The 27,811-nt window shown below is 45.0% G+C and overlaps 1 protein-coding gene across 1 annotated transcript in view; it reads right to left on the bottom strand.

Annotated features, from left to right (window-relative positions):
* The window catches only part of CELF4 (CUGBP Elav-like family member 4), a 1,498,022-nt gene that overhangs the window by 228,408 nt on the left and 1,241,803 nt on the right, over nt 1-27,811 (bottom strand). Inside the window, exon 5 of the mRNA XM_029581031.1 lies at nt 1,722-1,801. Coding sequence (XP_029436891.1) covers nt 1,722-1,801 — 80 coding nt within the window. The remainder of the gene's footprint in view (nt 1-1,721; nt 1,802-27,811) is intronic.

The raw sequence follows: 27,811 nt of genomic DNA, 5'->3' as shown, positions 1-27,811 counted from the left end.
TTCAACGTGCTAGCTTTACCCCTTATTCAGTAAGGGGTAATAGCGCGCCAAAAACGCGCGTCCAACCCCCCCGAAACTAATAGTGCCCGCAATATGCAAATGCATGTTGATGGCCCTATTAGTTATGCCCCTGCGATTCAGTAAGTAAAATGTGCAATCAAGCCACACATTTTACTTTCGGAAATTAGCGCCTACCCAAAGGTAGGCGTTAATTTCTCCGGGCACCCGGAAAGTGCACAGAAAAGCAGTAAAAACTGCTTTTCTGTGCACCCTCCGACTTAATATCATGGCGATATTAAGTCGGAGGTCCCAAAAGTTACAAATAGTTAAAAATTAGAAAAAAAAAATGTTTAAATGGGCCCGCAGCTCGCGGGTTGAAAACCGGTTTCCGAACCCGTGGCTGTCAGCGGGTTTGAGAACCGACGCCGGCAAAATTGAGCGTCGGCTGTCAAACCCGCTGACAGCCGGCGCTCCTGTCCAAAAAGAGGCGCTAGGGAGGTGCTAGTGTCCCTAGCGCCTATTTTTACCGCGGGCCCTAATTTAAATAAATTAATTTACTGAATCATCGCACGCACAGGAGAGTGGCCTGGGCGCTCGCCCGCTCTCCCGTGATTTTTACTGTATCGGCCTGACTTCAGCTCCCACAGCCCTGATTCTTTTCATCAGCAGAGGATCTGAGGGAATGCACCAAAAAAACCACTTCTTATACCATTTTCAACAATATATATTTTTTTTTTCTTTGATACAATAACAGGGAATTAGTTCAAAATAAGGGTCAACGACAGTTATAAATAGATTAATTGTAGTCTCTGCAAGATCACCGACAAATTAATATAAAATAGGCCAACATATTAAAACTATTTTACTTTGAGCATACTTACTCCCTTTGAAATTTTAAATTGCTAACTACCAAACAAAATTAAGATCCAGCAGTGGGAGGTGGGCTATCCAGTCTTTTGTCCTGAGTCAGTGAGAGGTTGCATGAGTGCACTCTGTGCTAAGAGCTCCCGGCCCTCAGGGAATGAGTCTGACATCTGGAGGCTGGAGTGGCTGAGGCTTGGGCTGGTTGGGCGAGGGGAGGCAAGCGGTGCTGGATTGGTGGAAGGGAGGCTGGCTTTGCCTGGGATGGGCCTGCAGGGACAGGGCCTTTCCATGCATAGCTGCACTGCAGCTGGGGATGGGGCTGGGAGGGGTAGCCTAGGCTGGGGCTTAGGGTTGAGGGAGGCAGGCGGTGCTGCTCCTGGGACTGCGGGAGGGGTGGGAGTGCAGCCTGTGATTAAGTCATGTAGGCTGTACTGGGGCTCAGCGTGAGAGGGCAGCCTGTGCTAAGGCCGAAGGGGAGGGTAATTCCTTAGGGTTTTCGGGGAATTCCCATGGGTGTTCAGCTACTAATATAGAATATGCTTGGTATTATAGATTTCTTTGCAACAATAGATGCTCAAAGGTACTATAGACCAGTGACTTTCAAACCAGCCCTTAGGACCCTCCTAGCCAGTTGTTTTTTTCAGGACATCCCTAATGAATATGCATAAGATACATTTGTATACAGTTACATCCCATGCTTATTTATTAGGAATATTCTAAAAGACTGACTAGCTAAGAGGGTCCAGATCCCAAGACTGGCTTGAAAACCACTACCGCAAGCTGTAAGAAATCCCTTCTGTTAGTAAAAATCCCTTGAGCAAAGGCATTCTGTGTGGCCCCGTTGGCGTGATACTCACCGGCATTGTTTGGCTTCCATGCAAAGCATTGATCGCTGCCTGGGCTTCTGCGTGCGATGAGTATTTCACAAACGCGCACCCTGTAGCGTGGGAAGAACAAAACAGTCAATGCAAAGCTGCCCTTGGTTTTCCCCGAAGACTCGAACCACTTGACTCACCTAACAAATCCCCATTTAGGCATTGCTTTATTCAGATCATTGGGCCTGGAATTATGTATTCCAATCTAGCAACCACAGTCACGGCCTACCCTCTCCCTGCCTGCTGTGAACTTCAGAATGCTCTACACTCTTTCATGTAACCATGGTAACCTCTGTATCAGGGGTGGCCAGCTCCAGTCCTCGAGAGGCACAAGCAGGCCAGGTTTTCCGGATGCCCCCGGATGAGTACGCATGCTCTGCCTCCATCGTATGCAAATTTATCTGAAAACCTGGCCTGTTTGTGGCTCTCGAGGACCGGAGCTGCTCACCCCTGCTCTTTACCCATGATTTCTAAGATGTCTATATGGCATTAGGGCTCTCCTTGGAGTCCTACCACACTCTCCAGTCAAGGTTTTTTTTCACAGTAAATACAGTTAGCAGCTCCAATTATATTTCCACATTTATTCCATGTTCCATGCATGCATGGAGACAGCACAAAAATCCATATGCCACACTACACTTATGTCATTTTAGATCATTCATTACTAAACAGTTAGAGAGCATCATCTCATTAGTTAGTTCTCAAATACTAATTGAAGCTTGCACTTCCTGGGTGGTCTTTACTCTTTGTCTTTACTACAACATGATATTAGCTTCTAGCCAATAACAACTCTATTAATTATCAGTAACCCTGCAGATTTAGTAACCTCATGAAGGATAATTTAAAAGCTGCGAGATGTCTCTGCTTCTCCAAGAAAGATGCTGTTAGCTGGAAAACAAGTCTGGCCTGAACCAGTTGAGGACATTAGCTTTAGATCAAGTAGAACAAAAGTTATTACAGTTCTGGGCGTACATACATGCTTTCCCCTTCTCTCTCTATAACTTCTAATCCCGCTATAACTGTTAACTCTGCGCAGCTTGTTTAATGGTTAGCAGGGCATTAGGAAAGCAGGATCAGGCTGGAAGACAGCACTGCTAAACCTCCACAATTCCAGTTGGCCTCTAACATGTTTACATCACAATATTTCTGTACTATCTGTAACGTGTCTTGCACTCTCTGGCTAGGAAGGCATGAATCAAACGATGACGGTGGCAATGATGGAGACGATGATGAACTCTTTGTTGCAGCGCGACACATAGCACATAGTGCTGTGAAGCCTGGAGACCCACATTTCATTTCTTTCTACATCAGCCCACTGTGCGACCTTGTGCAATTCACCTTAACCTTCCAGCGTTCAAACTGAGATCGTAGGCTATGCGGGACAGATGGAACTTTTTGATTTCCCACAAATAAAGATAAAGGTATCTTCTACGGTTGTCTTTGAAAATCATAGGTAGATTTCAACCCCAATAAGAAAAACAATGGAAAGAAAATGCAAATCAAGACTCTTATTCAACAAGAGGGAGGATTAAGAAGAGCTTCCAGTAAGGAAAACTGTATTCTAAAACTAAGGCCAAATAAGCATATAGAGGTCAATTTTCAAAAGATGTTGTCTGGTCAACTTTGGGAAACTACTGAGCAAATCTGCAGGTTGAAAGTACGCCCCTGCTGAATAAGTACATTTTGTCCAGGCAAACTGTTATCTGCACCAAAGTTACCAGGACAGATTGCAGCAGAGCTGGAGGCATTCCCAGAGCATAGCTTTAATTTACCCAGACGGCACTGATATCGAGTAGGTCTATTCAAACATCCGTAATAAAAATTATCCAGGTAGTTTTATCCAAGTAACTTTAGCATGATATATTCAGAGGTACATTTACCCGGATAAGTGCTGCTGAATAAAGTTATCTGGGCAGGCTTTTGAATATGGACCTTTGTCAGGGAGGAGCAAAATATCGCAGGACCGTCCGCCTCGGCAATAGTTTGCCCCAACCGCAATAAAATATCACAGCTTAGTAAACGACCCCCTTAGACTATAAGCCCTTTGAGGATGGTGAAAATACCTCCAGTACTTGAATGTAATCTATGCTGAAGTACTGAAAGGTAGAAAATAAAAAAAATATCCAGTCATGATTTTATGGACCTCTATTATATTTCCTCCCAGATGCATGGGCGAGTAGCATCCATAATGCAGAGTGGTGCACAGGCACCACAAATTTTAAAACAGGGTGTGCCATGCAGCACCAACTGCCTAGCAGCCTAAGAAGAGAGGCTCTGTTTCAGGGCTGCGGTGTGCACATTCAGAGAAGCGACAACAGAGAACAGGAAGAGGCCCTCAAGGCCGCTGGTGGACCCCATCTGGCCGGCGAGCAAGAACAGGAGCAGGCCCGGGAGGCTGCCGACAGCAGAGAAATGGAAGGAGCCCATTCTCCCACTCCTCTAAGTGTGCCTGTCCTCTGCCATTCAATCCACGTGCAGCCAGTAGGTGCTCTATGCTGATCGCGTACATCACGAGATCAGCATAGAGGAAGTGCTAACCCTGCAAGTTTTGAATACCACAGGGCAGGCACAATCAGAAGCAGTAGCAGGATGGTAGCCTACCTGGGTGTGTGGGGTTGTGTGTGTGAATGGTAGCCTGCCTGCCTGGGTGTGTATAATGGCAACCTGTCTGAATGTGTGTGCACATGCATGAATGGTAACCTGGTGGTTTGTGTGTGAATGGTAATCTGCCTGTAGAGTGTGTGTGTGTGTGTGTGTGTGTGTATGTATGAGAGAGAGAGTATGGAACAGCTCCCCTATGAGGAAAGACTAAAGAGGTTAGGGCTGTTCAGCTTGGAGAAGAGACAGCTGAGGGGGGATATGATAGAGGTGTTTAAAATCATGAGAGGTCTAGAACGGGTTAATGTGAAACAGTTATTTACTCTTTCAGATAATAGAAAGACTAGGGGGCACTCCATGAAGTTAGCATGGGGCACATTTAAAACTAATCGGAGAAAGTTCTTTTTCACTCAACGCACAATTAAACTCTGGAATTTGTTGCCAGAGGATGTGGTTAGTGCAGTTAGTATAGCTGTGTTTAAAAAAGGATTGGATAAGTTCTTGGAGAAGTCCATTACCTGCTATTAATTAAACTGACTTAGAAAATAGTCACTGCTATTACTAGCAACAGCAATATGGGATAGACTTAGTTTTGGGGTATTTGCCAGGTTCTTATGGCCTGGATTGGCCACTGTTGGAAACAGGATGCTGGGCTTGATGGACCCTTGGTCTGACCCAGTATGGCATGTTCTTATGTTCTTAAGTATGTGGATCTGAGAGTCTGTACGGGTATGTGTGTGAGAAAGACAGAGAGCAAGCATGAGGAATTGAGAGCCTATGTATGACAAAGAACATGTGAGAGTGGGGGACCTATATAGGTGTATGTGATAGTGGCAGCCTGTATGTGAGAATGATAGCCTGTGTGTGTGTGTACATGTATATGGGAGTGAAAGTCTGCATGTGAGAGACAGCATGCGAGAGCCTGTGTATTTGTGTGGGAATATGAAGCTGTGTGACAGCGCATGAAAAAGTGAGTCTGTGTGTGTGTGACTGTGGGGGGAAATGGGAGCTTGCATGTGAGAGTGAGGGCCTGTGTGTATACATATGTATGGGAGTGGGAATTTGCATGTGAGAGAGAGCGTGTGAGAGCCTGTGTGTTTGTGTGTGAGAGAGCATGTAAGAGTGAGAGCCTATGTGTGTTTGTGAGAATGGAAGTCTGCGAGTAAGAACATGTGAGAGTAAGAGCCTGCATTTGGGAGTAGGAGTCTGTGTGTATGTGAGAGAAAGTTTGTGTGTGAGAGCTTGCATGTAGAGAGAGCCTGTGGTTGTGTATGGAGGAAGGAAAGAAGACAGGAGGAGAGAGAAGAAATAGAAAGAATAAAAGAGACCCTGAAAAAGAAATAAGGAAAAGAGAGACAAGGGGAAAAAAAGAGACTGAGACCAAGTGATTGGAAAAATAAGATTAGACAACAAGGATAAAAAAATGTATTTTGCCTTTAGGCAATTGGAATATGCCATCTTTGGGAATGTGCATTTCTTCTATATTTGTATTTTACTTTTCCTCCAGTATTCGGTGTCTGGTTTCTCTGGCCTTCTATTTCAGTTTTCTCTGCATAATTCTGTTTCCAATTTGTAGGCCCATATTCTGTATTAGGTAAGGGTCTTCTATGGGGCACATATTTGATAGAAGTGCCATATTTTGATTAGCATGTAGTTTCTCTGTAGGGGTTTGTAGTAGTCTGGCTTGTTCTGTTTGCCCAGTAGGTGGTGTACTAGTGTTGTAGGGTCTGGTGTGTCACACATAAGCTTGTGCATGTTCTGAGGGCAGGGTCAAAACTGACACACATAATCACAAATTTTGCAAGGACAACACACATATGTTACGAGAGAGAGAGAGAGAGAGAGAGAGAATCTGTATAGTGCTAGTCTGATACTCTCTCCCTATGTGCACCATTGTAGAGGGGCACTATGAATCAGGGTGGGTTTTCGGGAGGTGGTTTGGAGTTAGAGGGGGTGTTGTTACAGACACATTCAGAGGTATTCATAGTAAAACTGACATCAGTAAAGAATTATAGCTCTTAGAAGTGACAGCTCTTATAAGTGATGAAAAGGAGTAGATTTGTATAATGCAGCTAGCACTGCAGTGTTATTATGAATGTGTTAGTATAAATGTGTGTGAATGAGAGAGAGAGGAGATAGTTTGTGTGGCCCTACTTCCCCGAATGTACAATAATCTCAGGGTGAGTGGAAATCAAAAGATCCCAGGTATGGAGAGCAGGAGATTTTTTAATCCTTATTAGTTGTAATTTTATTAGGTGTAATTTGATGTTTCTGTTTGAAATACTTTACTGTTTTTTAGGAAAATATTAGAACATCAGATATTTTGAAACATTTTATTGGTGTTCGGTAAATATTAGAACAAATTTATGCAAGTTTCTTTTAAATTACTGCCATTGGCCAGCCTCTGTTACGGTAGGAGCAATGGACGGCCGGCGCCATCTTAAAAAATGGTGTGGGCCATCCATTGCTCCTACCATGTGACAGGGGCTGACCAATGGCACCGATAGCCCCTGTCACATGGTAAGGGCAAAGAGCCATCGGTGCCATTTTTTTTAGTGGCAGCCGACGGCCCGAGAGGGGGAGATCGCTCCCAGGACCCTGCTGGACCACCAGGGACTTTCAGTAAGTCTTGGAGGGGTGTCGGGCAAGTCTTGGGGGTCAGAAGGGTGGGGGGTTGCAAGTAATTAAATTTGAAGGGTTGAGGTGGGTTGGGGTTTTTTGTTTTGGTTTTTTTTTAATGTGCCCTTTCTCTCCCCCTCCCCCAAAAACGATAAGAAAACCACACGAAATTTCATGGGTTTTCCAATCGTTTCATCAGCCCCCCCGAAACGCAACGAAATAGGAAATATCGTCTTTATTTCCTATTTCGTTGCAAACGAATGCACATCCCTATTTGACATTTATTCTTTTTATTAGCATGGTTTTAATATTATGAATGTTTTATATCTCTTGATTTTATTGCTTGATGTTTTGAGAAGGATGCTAATGTTTCTGTTTTTCCATTGTTGCACTGCATAATATATTCAGGCTTGTGGTTTCCGGTGCAGTTTCTGTTAGCAGATTTCTATTCTGTATTTGGTGAGGGTCTGTCTGCATTTTAAAGGTCCAGTTCCTGTGTAACTTGAACTCCTGCTGTGAAAATGATGGCAGTTATCGCTGGATTTTATGGTCTTCTCTTTTTCATTTCTATTTTAGACAGAAGTTTGCTCTTTATTAATTTCATTTGCATGCAGAAAGCAGTTTTGAATGAAATATTTTCTGCAAGAACATTCACATATTTTATTGTAACTGCTGTTAATAGATTAGGTGATTATTCTAAGGGATTGGTTTAGCTGATTTTCTCTCTAAGGATTGGGTTGCTGCGAGCATAAAATTGATGGGCTTTTTGCATCAAAGAAAGCCGAGCTCACAAGGTAACGTAGGAGGGTGTCCTGCGTTCTAGGGCACCTGGCAGCAGCAAATTTTCTGGTGCACCACCAACTTCAGTAGTCATCCTATGCCCTTGCTCGGATGTGACGTCTCCAGGCTGACGTCTTTCCTCATAAGGGAGCCATTCCATGCCCCCTTGTCATTCTGATTGCCCTTCTCTATACTTTTTCCAGTTACAATATATGTTTTTTTGAGATGGGCTGACCAGAACTGCACCACAGCATCTGAAGCCGCAGTCGCACCATGGATCAATACAGAGGCGCTGTGATATCTTCCGTTTCATGTTCCATTCCTTTCCTAATAATACCGCCCTTGTGGTGGTCACTGCATGCTGAGCAGCGGATTTTAAAATATTGCCCACAATGACTCCAAGTTCCTTTTCCTGGGTGGTGACGCACCATGTGGAACCCGGCAGCGAGTGCCTATAGTTTGCATTAGTCTTCCCTGCATGAATCACTTGACATTTGTCCACTTTAAATGTCATCTATCATTTAGCCACCCAATCTCAAAGTCTCATAAAGTCCTCTTGCGGTTCTTCAGAACTGGCTTGTGATTTAACTACTTGAGTAATTTTGTGGCCAGGTTCTACAATGAGGTTGGGTGAGGCGGCCACCTTGGGCGGCAAAATTTTGGGAGTAGCAGCAAGTTGCCCCCCCCCCCCCCCCAAAAAAAAAACCCAATAACCCCTGTGGTGACCGCCTCACTATACCCTTTAAATTCTAATGCCAGCAGGGTTCCTACGCCCCCCCCCCCCCCCCCCACACACACCAGCAGGAAACTTCACAGCACTGGGAGAGGACATGTTGGCGGGGAGAAGGCCTCGCAGTGGCTCTGCGAGATGAAATGCTGGCAGGGTTTCTACTCCCCATCCAGGGCCGGCGGAACCACTAGGCGAGCTAGGCCTGTGCCTAGGGCGCCAAAACTTAGGGGGCGTCGCGGCAGGCAGCAGAATTTTGAAAGGGCAAAAAGTGCCTTTTCAAAATTCTGCCAGCCTTCGACTCGCCTAGATGGAGACCAAGCGCCGAGACTTTGGGGGCGCCGCGGCAGGCAGCCAGCGCCCGACTCGCCCTGCCTCCCCTTGAGTGTCACCCTCCCGACACCCCCCTAGTGGTCCAGCGGAGGTCCCGGGAGCGATCTGCCGCTCCCAGGGCCTCAGCTGCCACTAAGCAAAATGGCGCCGGTGGCCTTCAGCCCCTACCATGTGACAGGGGTCAACCAATGGCACCGTTAGCCCCTGTCACATGGTAGGGGCTGAAGGCCACCGGCGCCATTTTGCTTAGTGGCAGCCGAGGCCCCGGGAGTGGCAGAACGCTCCCGGGACCTCCGCTGGACCACTAGGGGGGTGTGGGGAGGGTGGCACTCGGGGGGGAGGCAGGGCGAGTCGGGAGCTGGCTACCTGCCGTGGCGCCCCCTAAGTCTTCTTTCTGTGAGTGTGTGTGTATGTGAGAAAGGAATCGGCCAGTTTAAAAACATGAAATGTGATAATAAATATACCTGAACTTTTGAAAAGTTGGATGAAAGATAAAATTACTGAATTTTAAGCATCCCTCTTCTGGAAAATAAAATTTAACTTAAAGTGGGTAGAGACCAATACTAAAGCAAAACAAATTAAAGTATTTAAAATGTTCATCTCAGCAAAATCACAAATTTAAGATACTGATGCCAGGTGGGGTTTTCTTTTTTTTTTTTTAAGCATAATTTAAGCATGAAGACTAGAATAGAATCTGAAATGGTTTTGCTTTTTTTATTTTTTTAAGCCTTTAGAAAATGTATATTTTTAAATGACTAAGACTGGAATCTTCCCATTTAAAAGGGAAGTTGACTAAGGATGTCTTTCGGTTCCATATCTCCCACATGAATAATCATAGAACTGATAGTTTGAAGAAAGACACTTTATTGCCTGGAAGCGCAAGACACTTTATTGCCTGGAAGCGTAAAACAAGAGAAGCTGTACTGTGTGGGTGGCTGTCCCTTGGGAGGGCAGAATCTGAAGGAAGGGTGTCATTTCGCCTTTTGATAGGAATGTGGTTTTCTTATTTAACAGTTGGGAGCATCACTTTCACTTTTAGTAAAAGTGAAAAATGCTGCAAGTCTGAAAGCAAGGTGCTTCCGTGAGAGTGTAATATGTTTGTGAGACAGGGAATCTGGGTCAAGCCAGGCAGCCAGTAATTTTTCTCTTCAGAATAGTTTCGACCATTTTGCTCAGCACCGACATCAAGCTCGCCTGTAGTTTCCGGAACCAGCTTTGGACTCCTTTTTGAAAATGGGCATTATCTTGGCCACTCTCCACTCCTTAGGAATCCTAGCTGATTCAAGTGAGAAGTTAAAAGAGTACTAGTAATAAGCCTGCAGTTTCATTTTTGAATTCTTTCAGAACTCTGGGGTGTATACCATCCAGTCCTAGTGATTAGTTACTCTTCGGTTTGTCAGTTTGCTCTATTACATCTTCTTGGTTCATTGTGAGAATATTTCCAGCACAGCTATCTCCCTGATATCCTTCTCAGTAAAGGCCAAAGCAAAGAATTCATTTAATGTTTCTGCTATGGCCTTGTTTTCCATGAGTGGCCCTTGTTAGGTACGGGGTGTTTAGTGTGCCCATGGGCCTCAGCCCGACCCCAGATGGATCCAGGACCGAACCGAGGGTTGACAGCGTGTTCCAGCATGGCTGACGGTCTTCCCTCTGCCAGGCCTGCAAGCTCCCAAGGCCAACAACAGGATGATGTTGGAATGTGAATGGTCCTCCGACCATTCCGAGCCCATTCGGACCTGCCGCTTGGATCGGCATGGAGCAGCAGGCCTGGCCTGAGGTCGAGGACAGACGGACCTTGACATGAAGACATGACAGACTTGGGTTGATGCGACGGCATCACAGACGAAGACTTGGGTTGATGCAACGGCATCACAGACTAGACGAGGAACTCGGCAAAAGCTGGGAGGATGGACATTGGCACTGTCTCTCAGGGCGCCCTACTCAGTTCACCCACGGAACTGAGTCGCGCACCACCCTGTCCCATTGCGCGCCCTACACAGCCCGAGGAGGCTGGTCATGGACCACGCTGAGAATGGGACGAGCACAGGGAAGGATCCAGTCGAAGCAGAACTCCAACGATGGAGCCAATGTCATCCGAAGCTCCACCAACGGCTGGCAGGACATGACGGCTCAGGAGCACAGGACACCAGTCCCCCTGCAGGCTGGTCCACACTCGGGAAAGACATCATCTGAGGGACCCCCAGCCTACAGGACCAGAAGGCTCAAGAGCGCTGAAAACAAAGACACAGGAGCAGAACATCAAGGAACTTGGAACATCAGGAAGCAGAAGACCAAGACAAAACACCAGGACACCTGGACCGGGACCTCAGGCAACGAAGACATGGCATGAAGACATAACTTAACATGGCGAGACGAAACAAAGAGGAGCTCCACAAAGAAGACCTGATGGAGTTCTGGCAGGCAGGAGCCTCCAGAGTGAAGTAACTCCGATGCAAGGCAAGGCTGACTGGAAGTTGAAGTCCTTTTATAGGGCTGTAGACCGGCGACTCCCTGGGAGGAGTTTGGATGGCCCACATCTAGCTGGCCCTATAACTACGGAGGAGTGCTGTGGGCCGGCCCCTAGGGAGAAGGGCGTGGCTCAAACCAGGAAGTCCATGCAAACACAAGCAAGCCTCAGGCAGGCCCCAAAGACATTGAGGCCTCCCAGGCCCTGGAGCAAATCCTGGACAGGTCGCAGGCGAGACCCCGGCTTCAGAGCGACCTCCAGGAAGAGGTAAGGAGCCTCCTGTAGCACCACTACAGGAGGGTTCATAACAGCCCTTTTACCTCTCAAAGACTTATTGCCTTGAATATACTTTAAAACGTTTTTATTTGGAGTTTTTGCCTCACTAGAAAGCTTCTTTTCAAATTTTCTTTAGGCCTGCCTTATTGCTTTTAATGTAACTTGCCAGTATTTATGCATTTTCATGTTTTCTTCATTGGAATCCACTTTCCAGTTTGTAAAAGATGTCCTTTTGGCTTTAATAGCCTTTTTCACCTCATCATCTGCTTTGAAGTGGCTGAAAAGAGAAATAAAATCAAATAAATAAATAAATCATGCTGGCAGTCATTTTGAATGCATGGAATACATCTAGTCTGGGCTTCTATGTATTTAAGCATCCTTCTGGCTTTTGGTGACACCTTATCTACCCTTTTGGCCACTTTTAAGATCATCAAATATAATCACCCCCAGATCCTGCTCATGTTTTGTGCACAGAACTTCACCGTTATACTGTTCTGCTCCATTAAGTTTTTGCACTCCAAATGCATGACCCTGCATTTTTTAGCATTAAATCTTAGCTGCCAGACTCTAGATCATTCTTCAAGCTTCAATGGATCCCTCATCATGTTTTCTATTCCTTCTAGTGTGTCTACTTTGTTGCAGATTTCAGTATCATTTACAATTCTTTTCCAATAGCCTTCCTTCTTCCTGGTATGGGTTGTCCTCCTCCAGTTCCAGGACTGCATATTAATTCTTCAGCTCAAGGGAAACTGGAGTCAAAATATAGGTTATAGTGGCGGTAGTAATCTTGGTACAGTTGTCATCTTGTGGTTCAATTTCACCTCCCTTCTGCTTGAGTTTTATATCTTTGAAGCCTTCATTAACATTTCATTGAGGTAGCCCTCTTTTGCCTGGACACTTCTTAATCTTAAAGACAATTCCTCCATAAAGCTACAAATTGTTATTATTCAAGACCATCATAATAGGCACTACCGGCTTAGTCGGCCTTTTCCAATGGAAAGAAAGCTGTATGAAGTTCCAAGAGGGTAGACTCAGGAACAACATCGGGGAAATATTTCTTCACGGAAAGGGCAGTGGATGCATGGAACGTCCTCCCGGAAGAGGTGGTGAAGATGAGAACGGTAACGGAATTCAGAAGAGCTTGGGATAAACAGAGAGGATCCCTAGTGGAAACGAAGGATGGAAACAAAGAGAAGGGGTAACCTGCATGGAGCGGCAGTTACTACCGTAACAGAATAAAAAATAAATTAATTAAATTACATTTATTTTAAAAAAAAAAAAAATTCCCAGCTTACTGGGCAGACTGGGCGGAGCACTTAGGTCTTTTTCCGCTGTCATTTACTGTGTCACTTTTATGTTCTACGTAATTGTATGTTTACATGCATATCTGTGTACGAGTGTCGGAATCACAGGAACGGTAAGATGTGGGAAACCATTCCCACCTGAAGTAGTTTTCATTTCCAGAACTACCATAGATTGCTCATTTGCCATTTAGCTGTTGCAACTCCATCCTCCCGGCCTCCTTCTGTATGACCCAGGAATGCAGCTTCGTTCTGGGCTCATCCTATCATGGGACGTGGTGTGTTGTGTTTCTGTGTGTGCGTGCACTTGTGTTGTGTAGGTAAGATAGGAGGATGACAAAGTGATGGGGGAGGAAAGAGGTGAAAGGACATGGTGGTGGGGGGGAGGGCATGAAGGGGGAAAGTGCCCTGACAGAATCAGACAGTACTCGCTAGCTGGAGATATTAACTCTGTGAAGGCTTTGTATTGATCCTTAACAGCTTTCTAGAAAGTAAACCCGATGCAGTCTGATCCCGCCAATAATTAAAGCGCTTAGCAATATGGAGCTGCCACTCAGGCTCAGACCTGTAATGAAATTGTTAAGGGGGGGGGGAAAGGGATAAAAATCATCTTCAGGTTTCCGCTCTTCTTAGGAAGGCTGCTCCAGGAGTCTGATCTGAAACATCTTTCATTTCGGACTCCTTTCTTGTACATGGAGTGGATCTCGTGTGTGCGCTTCTGTAACGTTTCAGATGCTCTGAGATGGTCTGTACTTATATTAGTTTTATCCTCCTGTAGCTACAGGCTTTTCATTTGATTTGGTTTTTGACAGCTCTGGCAATATTCCCACCAAGCTGCTGCCCCGTTACCCTACATACTCCTCTGCGTAATGGTAGCATGCAATGCCAGATGCATTCATGGCTTTGTGGAACGGACGTAGGATTGCTGGAAGCGACAGAGGTTAAAGGACTTACGCAATAACCCAGCCCTGTTTGTGTAGTCCAATAGTGTAGGAACACAGCACCGGGTGATTCAGGTTCAAACTTGTCACCTGCATTCAGAGGGCTTTGAGGAAGTCACTTATCCTTGGGAGACAGATATTACAACACAGAATGCATCCATCGGGGGGGAGGAGCCAAGATGGCCGCCGCCAGCAGACGCTGAACCGAGTTGCTCCGCACTGCGCTTGTAATTCCCTGTTTAAACTTTCTTGAGAGGTTCTACTTACTCAATATGCCTCATAAGCGCAAAGGAAAGGTGAGAGTTTATCCCTCAAGCCTCCCTAGTCCGGCGGGACAACGATATATCACGGACTTCGCGTCGGTATCTCCGGTGGTGGGAACTTCAAGCGCCGCTGCGGTGGAGCCGGGAGAAGCGGCACTATCGCCTGGCGAGATCACCCTGAGCCCACCAGCACCCCGAGGACTGTTGAGTAGCTCTCCCCTCCGTATGAGCAGCGGGATTGCAACCCCGGATGCGAAGTTAGCAGCGGGCGAACAACGAGAGGGATCTACTCCTCAATACGGAGCAGGGCTTCCCCTCCCCCATCTGTTGGAGGTATGTGAAAGACCCACGGAGACATTGGTAAACGTGGGTAATGAGGAATCACAAGGGACATCGAGAGAGGATCCACTGGGGGAATTGGGAGAAAACATTCTACGTCCCCTGGAGTTTGAGAAACCAGCAGTTATAACACTGGAAGCCATTTGGGAATTAATGGCTACCATGGCTCGTACTCTGAATACTCAATCCCAATTGATTGGCAAATTTGAACTAAAAGTTCAGTCTGTAAAAACAGAACATACTTCGTTGATTCAAAACCATACAAATTGCATTCAAGATTTAACTGTTAAGGTAAACCAGACACAGTCCCAAAATTCCTTAATTATGAAGGATTGTTTAATATCACAAAGGAGACTGGAGTCTGTTGAGAATTATTTACGTTGTTCTAATGCAAGATTGGTTAATTTCCCCAAAGTAATGGGTGAGCCTGTTTTCGTGACTTTCAAGCGCTTTGCGATGGAAACACTCAAGATTGAAGCTGAAAAAGTTCCCACTGTTAAAAAACTCTTCTTTCTAAGGAGTAGTTCACAAATTTCCAATGGAGGAGAAGGAGAGGTTTCCAATAACTTGACACAATACTTGGAGAATTCTGAAATGGAAATCACGGAAAGGGCTACCCTGTTTGTCCAATTTTATACTGAAATAGAAAAAAATTTCCTGATGAAAGCCTTTTTTCAAAATATCCATAATGATTTCATGGGAGGGGTAGTGAGGGTATATCCTGACCTATCATGCCCAACCCAACAACGAAGGAGATTATTTTTAGCTATGCGCCCAGAGGTTTTGGCCAAAGGGGCTAGCTTTGCTCTCCGTTTTCCCTGTAGGTGCATTGTAAAATCTGCTGGGAATCTATATGTTTTTTTCATGCCAGATCAACTGAGAAAGTTTTTGGATGGAAGGGCCTAAGTTAAATGCTCGGAGTCATAACTATAGAGAGATACCAATATTTAAGTGATTATTATTTCAATAATGTACTTCTCTAATTTTCCTTTGGTTTCCCCCCCCCCACTTTTTTCCTATGAAAAACAAATGAAACTCTTGGTAACCATTGGATATGAATATATATGATAATGGTAGTTATATTATCTTATGTTAAATATGATTTCTGTAATTTCAGTCAAGGTATATTCTTGTAATTATATTGAAAAATTCATAAATAAAGAATTAAAAAAAAAAAAAAAAAAAAAGAATGCATCCATCGCTCTATCGCTTTCAGTGTTAGGAAACAATAACGTTAAAGTCTACAGAATAATGTCTGATTTTTGTTTGGGTTTCTTTTGCCTTCTACCCTTCCCCCTCCAGTTTCTCCTTCGGTGGTCTCTGCCTCTCCCCCTTCTTGGATGGGATGTGGGGTGACTCTGGACATTTAGCAGCCCCAGAGGCACCTCCCTCAAGGTCCATCTCCCGTGCTGTTCATTAGCCATCAAGAGGCGCTGCAAAAGCCATGGACGACTCCCTCCCCGGGCCTGGAATTACTGCCCTCTGAGTGGACCGGGCATCTGAACTGGGATTCCCAGGGGTGCAGCACACACTGCTGCATTCCTGAGTCACGGGGAATGTGGCTAATAAAAAACAAGTGAGCATCCCCAATTCTGAAACTGTCTCGGATCATTCCTGAGCCCAGAGGGTTTCCTTCCAGCAGCACATGCTACTGAAGGGGGACCGTTCAACGAGCATACGTGAGCTCCATTCCTGACCACGGGAAGTTGCAAATCTGCTATTTATGAGTCTGATTCTGCTCAGGCAACAGTACTGGTAAAATACGTTAAAGCATTTCAGTCAACAGTTGAAATAAATAAAATCATTAGTGTCCCATTTGTCACTGTAATTTTTGTTTAATTGCACAGGTGTTTATAACATATTTAGGCAACTCCCTCATCACTGTGAACCTCTGCACCGGCCCTCATCGGAAGCAGCCAAGTATCAATCGCCCCAGTACATGTAAATCATGAATACAGAAACAGTCAAAAACAGACAAAAAGAAAGAAAGAGATTTAATACAAAAAAAAAAATCTGTTTATTAAATTTCAATATTCATATACAGAAAACAAGACTGAGTACCATCAATAGGGTTACGACTCATATCAATAAAAATCCACAAGAAGAGGAGATACAAAACAGCATTCTTCACATTTATTACATGAAACCCCTGTTTAAATGACCAAAAATGGAGGGCAACCGAAACCAAAAGAATTAATACAAAAAGGAATAAAGCTGGGGTTCAACCACTTATGCCATAAGGCAAAACAGCTGTCGAGCACAACCACCGCAACCCATCCCATAAAACAAACGTAACCGTGAAAGAAGCAACGAATGCCGAGCAAGCTCTCCTAAGCCTCTTCCGTACTCTGGGAGCTGCTTTCACTCAGGGAGGGCAATTTTAGAACCGGGAGGGAGGGAGGAGGTAATGTCTGCGTGTCACTGTCAATCGCAGACCCTGCATTTTCAAGGCGAACTCCTGCACATAAGTTTCACTTCGAACATGCTCGGGGAATGACCTCTTCGCCACACACAAAATTACAGCTGCTCCGCAGGGCGCCACGTGCAGGTTAACTCACGCGCGTACTTTGAAGACTTAAAAAAAAAAAAAGCGCGCGCTGATTTAGTCTGAATTCCCTGCTCCCTTCGGAATGCCTATCCCCGGTGCGTGGAAAAGCAATGCAGAAAATCAGCTTGTGGGCAAACAGTTACATGCTCTGTGCCTTGAGCAATTTTACAGAATCCATTTATATGCATAAAACCAGGTCTTATGCACGTTAATGGTTTGGAAAATTCAGCCCATTGGGGTCAGCTAAGTGGCAGCCAGTTGAGTTTGGAATAAATTCTTGCAGTTGTTGTGGGTTCCAGGAGAGACATCGTCTAAATCCTTGACTTGCGTCTTAGGTTTGTCAGGGTACTTTAAGGTGAACGTAGTGCCTAATTTCCCAGTTCGGAGTGAGGAGCAAACCATTTTTTCCCTTTTCCCCCACCCGCAAAGGTTTTGATTAGGTTAAAAACAAAGTAGCCCATTTCTGGTGGACTCCAACACAAATGGTTGTCGACACAGCAATTTTAGCTAACTTTGCATCCGGCGAAGACTCCAGCTCTTGCATCAAAGAGTGGCATAGTCAAAGACGACCTGAAGAAAAGGAGGTAATCCATGAGGCATCTAGGCGGCATCCTCTGGCTTAGAGGATAACTTTGGTACCGGCGCGTGGGTCTACATGTACACGCGCATGCTGACCCGCGCCCAGAGATGCGGCCCTTCTATAACACAGACTGGCCAAGGGAAGCCCAGAGGTCAGAGGGACCCCCCACCCTTGGATGAAGGGGGAGCATTCTGAAATGCTGGAAAGTATAAGACGGGGAGCGGACTGGGAGGGAACTGGGGGAGGCCTCATTGCATCACCGCACGTGGGCTTTTAAAATCGGCCCCCCCCCTCCTGCATGCGGAGGCGGCCATTTGTCCTCACATGCATGCGCAGATGTTAAAATCCGCCGCGCATGTGCATGCAGATATCATATTTTATAACGCGCGCCGACACGGACATGTTATTACATAGCCATGTCCATGTGAGCATACTGGGAACTGTGTTCACATGGACGGGTGCGCGCTCCTTTGAAAATCGACGCCTTTGTTTTTCCCGGACGCTGTCAGTACACATTTCTTCCACCATTCTTGAAGTACAATGTTCGGGAAGTATTTGTATTTCATTTGTTGTTAATTCTTGCATGGATGTTTTATTACGTTTTTAGCAGTTTCACACAATCTTTTTTGGGGACTAATGATTACAAACGTTGGGCTATAGTTTGGCTATATGTGCATGGTTTCATAGGAAAGTCCCTTAACTAAAATAATTCCTTCTCGATTTTGCATGATACATTTGATCTTGAGTTCCGCTCCTCGTGTGAGTTTGTATCTGCTGTGGTTATTTTTTGGCTACTGCTCTGGGGATATTAAGGTGCCGGCCTCACGGTGACAACATTAACGGCAGTGGTAGTGGTAGTCCTAGCTAATAGACGTTAAAGAATTCAGGGGAAAAAGTAATGGAAAAAGGAGGAATAGAAAATGCTGGGCCTAAAAATAAAAAGCTAGGGCAGCCCAACAAATCAACACTTATTTATGAGGCATTGTGTGTCAGTCTGTGGCTGTTCGGGGTATCTAGTCTTGTTTTGTTTTGCTTCCCTTGATTTCATGGACAATTTGACATTGGCATTTTTTTTCACATTTATTTAATTCATTTATTTTTTGTATTTATAGTCCACTTTTCGGCACTCTGAAGTGGATTAATTGAAGGGTCTAGGATTCACATCAGCCGTGCTCTTGGCTCGCAGCCCCGTTAGCTCCTGAATAATGACTGGCTCTCCTGAGGCTCCTGCTACTAGAGGTGCACATGGGAAAAAATGTGTTTTGTGTCTTTTTTTCCCCCAAAATTCTTTTTTATTGTATAAGACATGGAAAACACAATCCAATCCATATATCAAACTGGTCTCCAAAACTTCGAGAAAATGTACAATAATACCATCAATGTATAAACAGATACAGACCAAATATAATACAATCCTGTCTCACCATTTTCCATTAAATTCCTTCCCGTCCCTTCCCTTATCCATCCAGACCCCAAGAATCCCCACATCCATACTCCATACACATACACAACCAGCCATAAACACACCCATCCCCCTCTTTATCAACCCCCTCCCCCATTAATCTCCTCACTCATGTCCCGCCAGTTGCTGAGAGCTCCACACTGATTTCTATTTCGCAGAATAACCCATTTCTCCAAGTTGTAATTTCTTATGGGAAGGTAATGACTGAAAGAAGCATAGCCACATATTTAAATAATCTTCAGACACTGTGCAAGTGAGATATCATACATCATATCTTTCCATTTGCATAATAACAGACATCTGCTCTCTCCAAACAACAACAGAAGGAAAATCTTCAGATATCCACTCTCTCTCAGTATACATTGTCGAGCCACCAACAAAGCTATAGCAAGAAAATGTCATTGCCCCTTAATCAATTGGAGGAAATAAATCTCTCAACTTCCCACCATCCCCAAAATCAATATTGCCCCATTCAAAGGCAATAATATTTGTACACATATCTGTAAAGTTGTAAAAACATCATACTAGAAGGTAAAACTATTCCAGGGCAGGTAAGAAAAAGGTGCATAAACGAACTCACTTCCCTTTCACATTTATGGCACTGTGTAGTATCTACCAATCCCATTCTATGTAGACGATTCTGATCAGCTTGACAGGGATACAAAACTGTATATTGCATTTCTCTATAGTTTCTGCAATCAGAAGCTTATGGGTATCCCTGAATAACACTTTTAAGTTCTTTAAGGGAATATGGCTCCCCGGTTTCATGATGCCAATAATCCACCAGCCCCAATGGGAGATCTGAGTCCAAGTTACTTTTACAGAACTTATACCACTGCAATATAGAATTCTTCCCCATTGCTATGCTTTCCATCTTTAGTAGATACGCGCGTAGCCGCGCGTATCTGCTAAAATCCTGGATCAGCGCGCGCAAGGCTACCGATTTCGTGTAGCCGGCGCGCGCCGAGCCGCGCAGCCTACCTCCGTTCCCTCTGAGGCCGCTCCGAAATTGGAGCAGCCTCGGCGGGAATTCGCTAACGCCCTCCCCTCACCTTCCCCTCCCTTCCTCTACCTAACCCACCCCCCCGGCCCTGTCTAAACCATCCCCCTACCTTTGTTGGGGGATTTACGCCTCCCAGAGGGAGAAGTAAATCCCCGCGCGCCAGCGGGCCGCTGGCGCGCCTAGACGCAACCCGGGGGCAGTTCCGGAGGGCGCGGCCATGCCCCCGGACCACCCCGGGCCAAAACCTCGCCCCCGGGCCCGCCCCCGAAATGCCGCGTCCCGCCTCGAAAACGGCGCGCCGCTCGGCCCCGCCCCCGACACGCCCCCCTCGGAAAACCCCGGGACTTATGCGAGTCCCGGGGTTCTGCGCGCGCCGGCAGGCCTATGTAAAATAGGCGCACCGGCGCGCAAGCCCTGCTCGCGTAAATCCGGGCGGATTTACGCGAGCAGGGCTCTTAAAATCCGCCCCTTTGTTTGTTGGAAGTTCATGAAACTTCATTTATCAGTTGTCATCTTCATATTGCACTTCATCTATCAGTTGTCTAATATTAAACATTCCCCATGATTTCCCTTCTCTAAATACCTGACCAGGCAAGAAATTAAGATTATTCTGAAAAGGCATGAGAATAGATTTCTGTACCAGCATTCCCAATTCCTTACATATGTACCTCCAGAAGACACCATGGATCTAAATAAGGGGTTTCCCATCACCCCCTAGGTATAAAAGCATCTGTAAGATGAATAAGTCCCAAGAGGGAATCGGGAGTGACTATCTCCTCCACCAACTGGAGTGTATAATGTTTAAAGTTGCCCATAATATACTCTCCCATATACCACATCTGACAGGCCAAGTTGTAATAGTGATAATTTGGGGCATTTATACCTCCCTGCTCTTTACATTTTACCAGTTTATCTTATCCAATTTTCGACTATCCATTCCTCCATAAGAACCGAATAAACAAATTTCAGATAAGCCAAATCAGCCAAGAACAATGGTAACATCTGTAGACAATATAACAATTTATGTAGTAATACCATTTTGAAAAGAGCATTCCTGCCCAAAAAAAGCACAGGTAAATCCTTCCATTATAGTTAGTTGATTGGCAAATCCAAGCAAAAGTTCACTAAAATTAACCTCATTCAGAGATCTTAAATTCTAAGGTATCCAGATCCCCAAGTATTTAATCTTGGTAATATTCCATTTAAAAGGAAGTGGGAACCTCTATCAGTTAACCAGTTCTGAGTTCAGTGGCATAGCCTAGCCTTTGACTTGTCAAAAATTATAGTTAATCCCGCAAAAGATTGGAAGGCAGAAAAATTGTTCATAATTGGTCCTATGGCTTTCCTGTAATCATCCAAAAAAAGTAAAATTTCATCTGCAAAAAGATATTTTTAGTTCTTTGTTACCAACTTTAATCCAACAATCTCCTCCTCTTGCTGAATCCCTACAGTCAAGGGTTCCAAGGTCAACACAAAAAGAAAAGGAGACAGAAGGCATCTTTGTCTAGTGCCACCCTCTAAAGCAAACTCATAAGATAAAATACCATTAGCTTGGATACAAGCCCTAGTGTCAGTATACCATAACTGGACCCATTTTTAAAAAAAGACCCCTCTAGTGGAGATCCAAGATGGCGTCTTGAGGGAAGGACGTGGTGTTTGAAGCTCTTTTCTCTGCTTTCAATTTCCTTGTGAATTGTTTCCTGTGCCACATACTAAGAGAAAAGGATGGATAAGGGAGGTTTCCTTGGCTCCCCCCTTTCCTGGATCCATTCAGCAGCTTATAAGGGCTTCTTCACCCCAACGGATCATTTACCTCTGGGTGGGTCCACTTTGGTCGCTGGTGAAGAGCTCACACCAGCTCTGCTGGACATGCAAACCACCTTGATTCCCGGAGCACCTGTAACTCCCTCTCCTCCTTTACATGACCTGACTCTGGGGCTGGGGCTGCCGACATGACAGAAGGCGTTGGAATTGCTGGTGGCTGCTGGGGCAGATCCCTTAATGGTGCCATGTTTGCCGAATCTGGCAGCTTTGCAGATATTTCGACGCCACCACTGGAACAGCTAATTTCGACGGAAGAAGCAGAACACCTAGGCCATTCAGTCCAGGCTTCTACTAGGGTGGGTTGAGAGGAACCGGCTGGGTCCCATGAGGATATGGTGATTCCCCACCAGGAAAGTTTGGTAAGAGCTATCCATAAGTTGAACTTGGTCAAGCCTTCAATTATTACTTTGTATTTTGTTTTGGACCGTGTTACTTTCATTGGAAAATTCTATTTCTTCTTTAACTTTAATAATGACTGATACACAGCACACTATACATACAATGGATACCTTAATTTCCTCTCATACCTCAAAGACTAGGGATTTGGATGAGCGGGTTAATCAAATTCAGTCAATCCAAAGCGGACTGTTGCAAATAGATGTGATTAATCCAAAAAGGTTGGAGAATATGGAAAATTCTCTTAGATATTTAAATCTTTGAGTGTTTAATTTTCCTCATATAAATTTAATATCTCCACATGACCAATTTAAAAAATATCTTCAAGATGTTTTGAAAATCTCAGCTGACACATTTCTACCTATTTCCAGGATTTATTATATTTCTTTTGAGAGGAAAGAAATCGGTGGGCCCGGCGCCGGATGACCGGAGCCCACCCTTAATGGCAGCCTGCCCGGCGACGACAAACACCGTAACCGGGGGGGGGGGTGGTGGAGGGGGTCGCGCGCGCAGTACGGCCTTCCCCCAGCGCCCGCCCCCGACCTACCTCGCGGCCGACGCCGGAGCGCCGCCCGCACGATCACAGCCGGGGCGTGACGTCAGCAGGAGCGCCGGCGGCGCCATCCGGTGACGTCAGCCCACCCCCCCTTTAAAGAGGCTCGACACGAGGCCCGCGGTCCTTTTCGGATCGCTCGCGAACAAGATTTACTTTGATGGAAAACTAAATGTCGGCCACTGCTATTACTGATCTCTCTTCTTTTTTTGGAAACATCTGGAGATGACTGTGTTGAATATCGTGGGATTTTACTTGTCAGTTTTGTTTTCCCATCTGATTGTTATTTAATTTTAAGGCTTTTTCTACGTAATAGAGATAAGCAATACCATGGCCAAAAGATATGGATTTACCCTGATATTACCAGGTCTACTGAACAGCATAGGAAGAGGTTCTTAGTAATGTGTCAAGAGGCTCATCAGCTGGGAGCTCAGATAATAATTTGTTATCCTTGTAAATGTGTTGTGAAATTTAATAATGCCAGACATGTCTTCTTTGAACCATCTCCACTGAGGCTTTTGCTTGATTCACATACTCCATCTGATATCACTTGCTAACTTGGTTACAGTATAAAATATGAAATCCTGTTTTTCCTTTTATATTATTGCTTTTTTCTTTATTGCCTAAATTTGCACATAATGATCCTTGGTTCTCCCCTACTTCCTTGTACTTGGGTCTATGGTTTTTATTTGATGATTTTGTTGAAAATGTTCTTTTCCTTTGTAATGTACTAATTTCCTATACTCCATATGACCCTGTTTTCAGTGACAAGCTTGTTTGCTGTCTAGTTTTATTAAAATTCAATAAAAAGAAAAGACCCCTTTGTACCATTTTTAACCAAAACATATATTGCCAATGTTTTCAAATGCCTTGTCCACATCGAGGTTAAGAATCATCATGGTGGGAAGTTGAGAGGCATCTGGAGGCATCCGCTGTTCCCCCCGTACCACCAACACTTTACGTACATTGTTAACTCCATATCTGCCAGGGACAAACTCTGTCTGATCGGAACCCATTAAAGTAGGGACAACTACTCCTAATCTCATCGCTAAAATGGAAGCCAATAGTTTAGCATCAACATCAAAAGCGAAATTGGTCTATAAGATGCCGGACTCCCCAGATCTATCCCCTTCTTTGGTAAAACTATTATGATGACCTGGTTCATAGAGGATTAAGCAAAGCCAAGTCCCACAGCATAATTATACATGCACTGTAAAGGTTGTAATAATTGGAATTTAAGGATTTTAAAAATTTCTAGCCCAAATCCATCTGCCCCAGGTGCCTTCCCCTGTTTAAGATGTGTAATTGCCCTAAACATTTCCACTTCAGAGACAGTCATATTCAGTTTGTCTAATTGCTCCTGAGAGACAGTAAGAAGATAAAGCTTCTGAAAAAAAGTACCCCTCGCAGCCTGATTAGAGGGAACTACACTATATGATTTTTAATAGTAGGACCAAAAGACCTCCAAAATCTTTTCTGAATTCATCATTGGTACTTCATTGATATCTCTCAAGCCTGTAATAAACGTTCTATGTCGCGGTCCCTTTATTAGATGCGACAGCATTCTGCCTGCCCTGTTACCTTCGTGGAGCCACTGTTACAACAATCCACACTGGAGCGTGATCTGAAATTGTAGCGGTCCTAATATGAGAATTCCCTACCAAGTTGGAAACAACTGTTCAGATCTTAGAATATAATCAATTTTAGAGTAACTTTTGGGTGGGTTGGAGAAAAAGGTAAAATCCCTCTCCTCCGGGTGCAAAGTTGTCCAAATATCAATCACTCCAGTTCCAGAACCAATAAGTTAACCCCTTTTCGTTTGTCCTGAGAGCTATATGATCTAGCCGGCTTGCAGTTTTCCTCACTATTTGCTAGCAGGTTAGAGTCCCCCCCTAAAACCGGATTATAGTTTGGATATTTAAGAGCAAGGGTAAGAAGGGAAGAGAAGAATTCAGAGGAGTAGATATTAGGAGCATACACGTTGCCCAAATTGTACTTTACCCCATATAGGCTACCTGGTATAAAAAGCTTTCTGTCCTCCTCATCCTTCATGATCTTTTCAAAAACAAATGGTACATCCTTGTGAAGAAGAGTGGCCACTCCCCGCTGTCTGAGAGAGTAAGAGGCATAAAAACATGAACCCATCCGATCGTTCCTTGGTTTAGAATGTTCCTCGCCTGAAAGATGTGTTTCCTGCAACCAAACTATTCACACCTTATCCCTCTTTAGAATAGTGAGTAACTTCGTTCTTTCGACAGGTGAATGGATTCCACCCGCATTTAGTATAACCAATTTAAGATTATCCCCCATCCCCGAAACAGTAGGAACGGTACAAACAGCACCCAGTCCCTTGCAGGCCCGTGTCACTTCATATAGTATTAACTCTCTGTGCCCTGAGAGAACAAGGGGCACGTCAATCCCACCAAAAGAGGATAGACTGGAGGGGGTAGATTTTAAAAGGAGCGCGGCTCCCGGCGGGCGCACGTGGCCACGCCAATTTTATAACATGTTCGCGCCGGCGCCCACGCATGTTATAAAATCCATTGGCCATGCGCACATGCACACCAGATTAGAGGGAACTGCACTATATAATTTTTGATAGTAGGACCAAAGGACCTCCAAAATCTTTGGAAGGGGGGATGAATATTAGTAAATTATGTGCAGCGACGCAACTGGGCCTTCTTCCATTCCCTCCCAGTCCGCTCCAATTAAGGAGAGGACTGGGAAGGAACTTCCCTACCCTCCTGTCTAACTATCCTTCCCTTTCCCCTCTCCACTCCGACTCCTAACCCCTACCTACCCGAAAATTTTTTATCTTTCCACTTACTGCGCCTCCCGAGTAGAAGTAGTTTGCATGCGCCGTCCATCTGCAGGCGCACGCTTCCCCAGGACAGCAGCTAATGGCCACTGTCCTGGCCAGCCTCCGTCCCATCCCTACCTGCTCCTCCCCGGTCCACCCCTTTTCCAGGGCCCGGCACTTGTGTGCGTATCGGGACTTAGGCGCATGGCCGGGCCCTTTTGGAAATGCGCCTGGCGCACACAGGGCCCGGCCACGTACGTGAATCCCAATTTTTACGCGCGTGGCCATTTTAAAATTCGGCCTTAAGGTTCTCTGTGATCATTAAATTGCAAAAAATAAAGAAATCAAGCGAAGGTGTTAACTGTCCCTGCAAAAGCTGATTCCACTATAGTATCCACCATTCACCCCTCTTCCTTCCCCTCCCAGTCCTCCCCCATGTTCCCTAACCATCCCCTCCCTATATTCGCACCTCCATCATCCACACCACCAGTGTCCACAGTACTCAAACATTCACCCCTGCTCCAAGGGACTGCTATCTCTCAGCTTCAATACTACCGACCCAAATCAGCCAAGAGTGGACCCATGTGGGTCACCCCGTCTCGCATCCCCCCCACATATCAGCAGTCAAATCCTCTGGCACATGTTCCCCCAAACACCTGTAAATTTGTTATTAATTAAGGTACCTCATCAACATCAAAGAATGATCTTAACATTAGCGTTGTTGCAACCATAAAACTACAACGCTCTGCTGTGACAGTCTCGAATAACTCAGAAAAATACAAGAAAGTCTTGCCAAACTTCAGAAAACAGCCTCAAAAATTGGAACTGCTGCACTGGAAGAAAAAAAAAATCACCAGCAACAATGCATTGTGCGAACTCTGTCAGAGCTTCTGAGATCTCCCAGATTTCGCGGTAAACAGCCGTTTGCAGAGAGCTCCATGGGTCATCGCGTTGCACTGCCAGCCCAATATGCTCCATCTTCAACTCAGTGCAGCCGAGTCCGATATATTACCATAGTATTAAGTACTTGAGGGTCAGCCACATAAGTGATCAGAACAAATAGAAGTGGCATAGGACCAGCCCTTCTAATCAGGTCTGGCTCGTCAGCACAATCCCAACACACCGATGAGAAACAAAGAACCACTCAATCACTCAACTGACTCAGTCAGAAATAACACTTGCAGATCATGGTCGAGACAGTATTCCAGAAGGCCCTCTAAATGCAGAATACAGCAAATAAAGAAAAATAGTCAAGTGCAGTAACAAGTCCCCTATCTATTTTTTTCTTTTTGCAGGTAATCTAGAAATTGTTATCATCGAGGAAGAAAACTCCACACTGACTAAAAGCAACATTAACTGACCCCTCATCAGTAGTATTTATGTAGTTGTATACGAAACAGCTGCCACAACTCGTCCCAGCATCATGGAAGATTTTGCAAAAAAACTTTGGATCTGCTCTTGCCTGGCTAGAAACACCATTTTGCCCACATGTTGTTACTGAATCTTAGCGGGATATAGCACGGCAAATTTGATTCCATGCTTTTGCCACTCTGGTGATAGTTCTTTCCTCTATGCTGCTACACGTGCTAAAAAAATCATTAAAATATCAAAATCTGGGCCCCCTCGTATTCAAGTAGCTTTTTAACTTTGTTGGCATTAAAAAGTTGTTTTATCTGCCCAGTTTAAGGAAGGAGCAACAACTGGACTCGGATGATTATTGTCTGGCCCTCACAAATGCCCAATGCAGTGTGCTCTCTTACACATGATAAGACCTACCAACACATCCAGCCCCAGGGCCTATGGCAGCCATTTAAAAAAAAAAAGAAGTCAAGTTTCTATCCTTAAGCGTCTCCGGGATCCCTATCACCTGCAAGTTATTGCGCCTATTTCAGTTTTCCCCATCATCCACTTTCTTGTTCAATGCAGCATTCTCTTTTTGCAAAGCCACTATCTGGGCATCAACACGGCTTGCATGATCCTCTTGATCTGAGATTCTTTCTTCAACCTCCGTCAAGTGTCAATTCTGCGACTCCATTCCCTCTAATTTCATTTGTCGATTGAATTCTGGACAGTCGGTCTTCCGAGACTGCCAACACATTTTTAGACAACATTTGAACCATTTCATCAGATATCTCTGCTACGATTTTTTTCAGTCACCACTTTGGGGGAATATGGCGCCATCTTAGATTCCAATTGCCTTCCCTTTTCTCTCACAGGATGGGCTGTTGTAACGCTCATTCCCCACTACTATAAATCACAAGT

The sequence above is a fragment of the Rhinatrema bivittatum genome, chromosome 1 (assembly GCF_901001135.1).
Source record: "Rhinatrema bivittatum chromosome 1, aRhiBiv1.1, whole genome shotgun sequence".
In the NCBI taxonomy this organism is placed as follows: Eukaryota; Metazoa; Chordata; class Amphibia; order Gymnophiona; family Rhinatrematidae; genus Rhinatrema; species Rhinatrema bivittatum.
This window is presented reverse-complemented; position numbering and strand designations above follow the sequence as displayed.